Genomic DNA, 7,282 nt, shown 5'->3' with positions numbered 1-7,282 from the left:
ATTCCGGCTGGTCTGCGTCTACTTGTTGCATATAGGTATGACTCGCTCCCTGGTGGAGGATATTTTGCATACCGCGAGCATCTGCCAGAGACGTTCGCCAGTCCTTCACTGGCCGCTGGGGAGGGTGAAACGTGCCCTCCACTGGCCCCTGGGGTGGTCGGGAGGCGCCTCCCGAGTCACACCGGGCCGGGGGCGCTCCCTGGCCGGAATACCGGCGGCACCATTACCGGAGGAAATGGTGTACCTGGGAGTGCTGCGGCGTCACACAGGTGATGTACGGACAGCAGCTACATTCAGTAACTCACCGCAATAGCTAGTTATATACAGTCCCGGAACTAAACGGGTAGTTTATTTGATAGAGACATATGCATACAGTTGTAAGATCGTCATGTAGGTATAAGAACATCATTGGTGTGCGAAATAACTGTCACTTTTAGGTCGCACACATATATAAATATTCAGCTAAATATCCTACGTATTGACTAAGATCAAATATTAAGGGTCAATTATTCATATGTATTGCCTTCTTGAGTGATTAATTGTAAAGCTGCCTAATGATACACGAGTAAATTACGCGTATGCATACACCTAAAGGAAACAATAAGTCAAACATGAGCTTTTAAGCGCAGATCGTTGCTCATTCCTCACGGTTCTGCCAGTCCTCGTCGCCCATGGAGCTGAGGTTGGCGCGGGCCACCCGCGACTTGATCCTGTCGATGGGGGTGGTGTGGTCGTACAGTAACGGCGCCTGCAGCAGGATGCCGCACGTGCCGCACGCACAGGCCACAGTGAACAGCCACATGAACAGACGGTCAAGAACCATGGCCACGTACCGCCAGTCAGACTCCACCTGGGGAGAGAGGGACAAAGTGTCAGACTCCACCTGTGGAGAGAGGGACAGACTGTCAGACATTATATGGGACAGGAACAGATAGTCCAGTCAGACTCAAACTAGGGAAAGGGACGGACTACCAGACTCTGCCGGGGAGAAGGGCAGATTTTCAGACTCACCTGGGGAAAAAGTGGTGCAGAAATGAGGTTAAACAGAGACAACTTGTAACAGAGACTGGCGGTCAATATTGATTTAGAGGACTGCTAAATACATTACTAAGCACTGACTATTTACTTTTTCATCGATCTTTACCGCCGCGGATAATCTGTCAGCACTCGCTCACCTCTTCAAATGCGTCCAGATTGTTGATGCGACTGGCTATGGTGTTCACGTTCTGCAGCGCTTTCTGTAGATGTTCGTGTTGAGCAATAAGGCTCGTTACGGGTCGAGAGGCTGATGGAGCCGACCAGCCGTCAGGGGAGGTCACTGATTCCAGGGAGCCGGGACGGAGAGCGCTGGGCCCAGAGGGGCAGCGATGAAGGGTGCTGGGTCCGGGGGAGCTGACATAGGCCGTGCTGGGTCCAGGGGAGGCAGCCCCGAGCCACGGAGGGCCTGGAGAGCCGCAACTGGGGGGCTGGGACCAGGGGGTGTCGGGGACCGGTTGGTGGCGAGAGGGGCCTGGCTCAGACGGGAGGTGCGCGCTCAGGGCGGGACAGAGCTGGTGGTGCTCTGCAGAGCGGACCGTCAGAGGCGGCAGCTCGACACCAGCTCCCTCCAGCTCGGCCTGTGTCTCCGACTCGACCTCGCAGAGCTCGTGGAGCGGTGGCTCGGAGGGCGCTCTCTGCGGGCGGCGGATCAGCAGCAGAGGCGGCAGCCACTCCAGCAGGACCCGGCGGGCTCGTGACGACAGGCGGTGGGTGCTCGGCGAGCGGTACCCGATGTTCAGCACACAGATGGTGCACCCAACCGACAGCGTCACCAGCACCATGGTGAAGAGCAGGTACTTGCCGAGCAGCGGCACCGCCAGAGACGTCGGAGGGATGATCTCGGCCAGCAGTAGGAAGAACACGGTCAGCGACAGCAGGATCGAGATGCACAGGGTGACCTTCTCGCCCGAGTCGGACGGCAGGTAGAACACCAGGATGGTCAGGCAGCTGATGCCCACGCAGGGGATGATGAGGTTCACTGTGTAGAACACGGTTTTGCGCCTCATGGTAATGTTGAAGGAGATGTCGATGTAGCGACTCTCCTTGCAGCAGCTGTTGTAGTAGACCTTGTGCCGGTGCGCGGGGACCTGCATCAGGTCCCACTCGACGCTCAGGTAGTAGTCGTGCAGGTCCACGCCGTATGGAACTACAGAGTCTAGCTCGGACTCGTTGGTATGAGCCGCGTGACGTAGGTCCAGCTGCCGAGCGGAGGCGCATGCATACGTCAGAGTCATCTTAACATCTTGAATTGCATGAGAACCAGTGAAACAACACAGTCGAAATGGACGACCTTTTACCAGGATGAGTTATATGAATACGCTAGAATGTTTGTTTTATATTTGTCGCAGCTTAAGTAGATATAGTTGGAGAACTGCGAACATCCAATATAACTACTTTATCGACACCTTTTTTTAAACCCCACATTTGTTCTCCCGTGAAGTTCAGACAAGTTGTTTAGAAACCTTCCAAAAAGGTACAGTCACTCGATTTTTCTCAAGTTTGTCTGTCTTGGCAGATCAAGCAATGCCAGAGCAAGCTCACGAACACACAAATTTGATCAGGATCGGACGATTGGACACTTCTAAAAAGAATTCTTTCGTGCTTCCCGGAAATTCACCGGAGAACAGATGTGGGGTTTAAAAAAAAAAATGTGTCGTTATGTCAAAGTAATGTTTGCTTTTCGGTCTGAGACGTTCCGCGCGGCAAGATGAGGTCCCTGACCGCAGTTACGCACATTGTTATCATCGTAGGTCCAGCTGCCGAACTTCATGATGCAGTTCTGCTCGTCGAAGGGGAAGTACTCGACGTCGATCTGGCAGTAGGATTTGTAGATGGCCGGCGGCCTCCAGGACACCCTTCCGCTGGGGGACAGCTCCGCCTTGGTGTTGTTGATGGTGATCTCGTAGTTGCCGTCAGCACTGCTGGCCGGCGAGGACCAGTGTCATCGACAGCTGGGGTAGAACCGCATGAATGTACTCACTGTTACCTTTAGCTTGCCATGGTCTATAAAACCTCCTACTTGTTCACCCAACAGGCCCCTGTCTCCCTTGCTCGTTGCTTTCTGATCGTTGCTATATTACAAAACTATTTAACACTTAATTTTCCACAGGTCCATTTTGGAAGCATTTAACGTGAATTACTTGCTCACGCGGTTATGCCGTTCGCGATGTTTTTTTGTTCTTTTGTCCATTCGTCGCCTTCTCGGCATTATTTTCTCCTTTTCCAGGCCACAGAAGGTGCCAAAGGCGATGAGCCGGAAAACCAGAGGAGAAGGGAATGATGGAGGGTAGATGGCCCTCTGCAGGCCGCGACACCGCGCTGGCACGCAGAAGACAAATGACAACTAAATGGTGTCATCTTCTTTCCTTATCGTTATCCCCGTGCCACAGACCAAAGGTTGTCCTTTTTTTGGACTGAAGAAAGAAGAAAGTGTTATTAGATCAAACCTATCCTATTTCGGCATTAAGGGGAAATGTTGCTCGGTGCTCTTGCTATCTTATATGGCCTTTGAAATTGAATGCTAATGGTACCTATAACGGCACGCGTTAATTTCTTTCAGCACGTCCTGATCTGATTTCATGTCTGCAGCACGCCTCCAGCCGCTGTCCGTGGCTGACTGTGCGGTCCACCGCTTTACCCACTTGTTGTAGAGGACGATGTCGGGGAGCCAGATGTTCTCCGAGGGCACGTAGAGCCGGGTGGTGTTGCCGTACTCGGCCGGGTCCCAGGACAGCTGGTAGTCCGTCCACTCCTGTGGCATCGGCGTCAGCATGGTCAGACGGGGCTCAATAAAGATAAACACTGCACTTACAGGAAATGTGACTGACATCCTAAATGGGAAAAGTAAGGATACGTACACTGTTGCCAATAAAAAGTAAATTTTACTATTTTATCAGAGCCAGTTGTTGCCCACGCAATAGAAGGGGCAATCCGGCTACCCGGGAGGAGATAGCTAGGAACCCTGACCCACCCCTCACCCCACCCTTTCGAGCCAAAGAAGACGACGGACACTGCAAGACAACGGACGGACCAACAACGAAGACGGACGACAGAACCGGGCCCAAATACAGGACGCTGTGGTGGCCCGTAAGCCAAAAATACCAGCACCAGCACCAGTTGCCCACGCAGATCCAGTTCACAGTTCACACACTTCTTGTTTGTGGATGCCCAACTACATGTTATGCCTGTTACTTTTAGTAGATATATCTAAATACATCGTATTTCCTAAAGGTTTTATTGTGGAATTATTAACCCTTAGGAAACATTATGCATTGAAAAATGGAGATACATAAGCTCTAAAGGTGTACGATCGACTGTATTCTATGTGGGAAGATGAAATAAATGACGACCTTACAGAGCATTGTACCGAATAGTTTTGAGAAATGGCAGAGAACCGTTTGGAATGAAAGTCCGTAATGTTACGGCTGTCATCTTTTCTGGCAAGAACCATTCAAACACGGTACGTTGGACGCTGTTATTTGTCAGCAGATTCACGATCGAGTGCATCGGTTCTTTGACGTCTCCCTGTCCCATGGCTCAAATGACATGGGCGGATAGTCAACATCGATATTCCATCGAATCACTGCACAAAAGAAGAAACTATTGGCGCCTTTGAATAGCCGCATCCGTTCAATACGGCAGTAGAGCGCCTCTATACGATGTTGTGGAGCTCGGTTTGGGCTAGCGTGATTCGTTCTGGTGGCTCTGCGATAAGAGGGAAGCGATAATGACCAGCACTGAAAACAGTTATTGTTTAAAAACGCGGTGTCTGAAAGGTTTTCATGATTAATTAAATATAATAAATTTAAAGTAACAATGGTTATCACCTAACTCGTTTACATAAAATAGCCATGACTTGTGCACGGATCAAAATGGGGAAAATACTTGGAAATAGTCAAACTCACCTGGTCCACCCAAACACTTGTAGTCATGATTTGATTCTTCATATCCTGAAAAGATGACGCATTGTCGATAAAAAAACAAATTTATCGTTATTGCAGTGGACTCGAAACGTGAATCAACTATGCAGGAAGCAGAACTATACAAGTGCATGCCGGCCGGCATTTCGTTGTTCAAGACAGCAAATATTTGGGGGTGTATAAATGTGATATTAGGTATGAATATCGAAGCTATACAAACATCTTTAGATTTAAATACTTGTTTTTTCATCTTATGCCGTTTGTAAAACGAAACAGTATGGTCAGGGTTGTACTCTGCGCCAAAAATTATGTTTTATGACATATATAGTAGTTAGTTATACCATCACGGATTCAAGAAGGCTTAGCAAAGGCACGACATACATATTCAGTTCATCCAATGTTTTCTCGATGCAAGGAAAACGAAAAAAACAGGATCGTTACGGCCGAAATAGTCAAACAATGGCCCTTATGCAGGGGCGGATCCAGAAAATCTCCAAGGGAGGGGCCATTAGAAACCAGGAGGCCCCCCCCCCATAATCCCACCTGTTGGAGGCCCCATCTTCCCACTTGTTGGGCCCCCCCCCAAAAAAAACTGCGTCTATTGAGCTTATCTAGCTGTTCAGGCAACATCTCAACATCTGTGCAGGCTTGGAGGCCCTCTGTGCAGGTTAGGAGGCCCTGTAAAAGTGGTCATCTCTGTGAGTATAAGAGACCTCCAAGTTATGAAAAGCTTTACCAATCTTCTAACAAAGAAGTCTTCTCAGCTAGTCTTCTAAGAAATAACTAAGTGGGTAGGTTAAAAAAAAAAAAAACTCATCGGATTTCGGCCACTTTATTTTCAGGAGGCCCCCTTTTCAGCTTTTTAACTTTTTAACTTTTTATTTTATTTTTGAAAAAAAAAAATCGGCCAAGGGGGGGGGCCATGGCCCCCATGGCCCCCCCCTTGTATCCGCGCCTGCCCTTATGAACTCTTCTCTGAAAAGACTGCCGACTGGCATTAGATACTCATTTTGAATTCATGTTAAACAAACTTCGCGCGGAGTCCTGATTCAAACACAGAAGTATTCGAGTTTTATGTTTCTCAGCTCAACAATGCAGCAGTTTCCAGGAAGGAAAACACTGGGACTGTAACGAAAAATTCCAATGTATGCAACAGTGAAGAATCAAAGCAGCAGGGAAAACCCTCACTCTAAACGTGACTCCATACGAACCACATCAATCAGCTGGGAGAGCCTGAGCCGCATCTTGACCGTGACCATGTCGTCATGGCTGGGAACGGGACGCGCCAACCTATTGTAGGCGAACAACAGGTCGGCGTACAGGCGGTCCATGTCCTTGGTGGCCACGGTGGGAGCTGGCAGCGGCAGCACCGACAGCAGAAACCATAGCGGCAGCAGTGGCAGTGATAGCGGCAGCGGCGACAGCGACACTGAGCGAGACATGTCCCGGAATCGAGCCCGATTTGTCAAAGTCAGCCTGCTGTGGTTATCACTCCATGATTTCAGTTGGGAGAAGATTCAGTCTTTTTTTTTCTCCAGCTGCCTGTGATGCGATGAGCCTCAGCGGCGCCTGTTTCCGTGTCTCCGGTCCCGGCGGTGTCGGTGTCCGTCTGACGACGTGTCGCCGAGGGAGCGCACCTCTCACACCACACCCACCGCACCTCTCAGCCCGCTCCCCGCCGCACCTCTCAGCCCGCTCTCCACAGCACCTCTGTCAGACTGGACCGGACGAGACAGCGCTGCCTCTCCCCTCCCCGGCACGGCACCTGCGCTCAGTAGCACTGCGCTCAGTGCGCCGTGAACTCGGTGTGACTGATCGGTGGTCACTCGCCGACAGTATATAGCGCAACAGGGCGCTGTTGGACGAATAGAGTGGAACGCCAAATGGTTCGATTGGCTTTTTTCGTTTTATTATCATTGCTGTGTTTCGGTGCACCATAGCAGTCAAGTGATGCAAGTTCTTTTCAACATTATGGATCACGTTATTACGCAGAGGCCAGAGCATCTTTTTAACCCGCGCCCTGCTGGGGAGGGGGGTGTTTGAACACCCCCCTTGTGGTTTTTCGCGAATATCTCAAAAACGACGGCGCGGAGCGCCGCCGTTTTTGGTACACCTTATCATACATCAATTCTACACATGTTGTGAAAATTTCAGACCAAGGTCATTCAAGGTCAGGTCACCAGGTCACTTGAAGTGACCTCACCTAATAAAAAGTTTCAATGTCTGTCATAGCTACACCGAGTGACCGATCGCTTCGAAACTTTCAGCGATTGCTAAGAGCAATAGCATGTACAAAATATATATCTCAGAATTTTGATATCGAT

General features: G+C 50.0%; 1 protein-coding gene across 1 annotated transcript; it reads right to left on the bottom strand.

Annotated features, from left to right (window-relative positions):
* Positions 1-317: 317 nt before the first annotated feature.
* LOC122376368 (acetylcholine receptor subunit beta-like 2) lies at positions 318-6,737 on the bottom strand. The gene is made up of 6 exons (XM_043356195.1): positions 6,170-6,737; positions 4,944-4,988; positions 3,681-3,790; positions 2,774-2,957; positions 1,176-2,237; positions 318-850 (listed from the first exon to the last, which is right to left on the bottom strand). Exons 1-6 carry the CDS (start codon positions 6,398-6,400, stop codon positions 638-640), a joined length of 1,845 nt encoding a protein of 614 aa, XP_043212130.1. The 5' UTR covers positions 6,401-6,737; the 3' UTR covers positions 318-637.
* Between the last annotated feature and the right edge of the window lie 545 nt (positions 6,738-7,282).

The sequence above is a fragment of the Amphibalanus amphitrite genome, unplaced genomic scaffold (assembly GCF_019059575.1).
Source record: "Amphibalanus amphitrite isolate SeventyFive unplaced genomic scaffold, NRLGWU_Aamphi_draft 002115F_arrow, whole genome shotgun sequence".
In the NCBI taxonomy this organism is placed as follows: domain Eukaryota; kingdom Metazoa; phylum Arthropoda; class Thecostraca; order Balanomorpha; family Balanidae; genus Amphibalanus; species Amphibalanus amphitrite.
Note: the sequence above shows the minus strand (reverse complement) of the source record. Positions and strands in the feature narration are given on the sequence as shown.

Coding starts and splice junctions, on each gene's coding strand:
- LOC122376368 (XM_043356195.1), bottom strand. CDS start 6,400: ATGTCTCGCTCAGTGTCGCTGTCGCCGCTGCCGCTATCACTGCCACTG. Junction 2,958..3,680: donor GACATCGTCCTCTACAACAA/GTGGGTAAAGCG, acceptor GCCGGCCAGCAG/TGCTGACGGCAACTACGAGA. Junction 2,238..2,773: donor GGACCTACGATGATAACAAT/GTGCGTAACTGC, acceptor TCCGCTCGGCAG/CTGGACCTACGTCACGCGGC.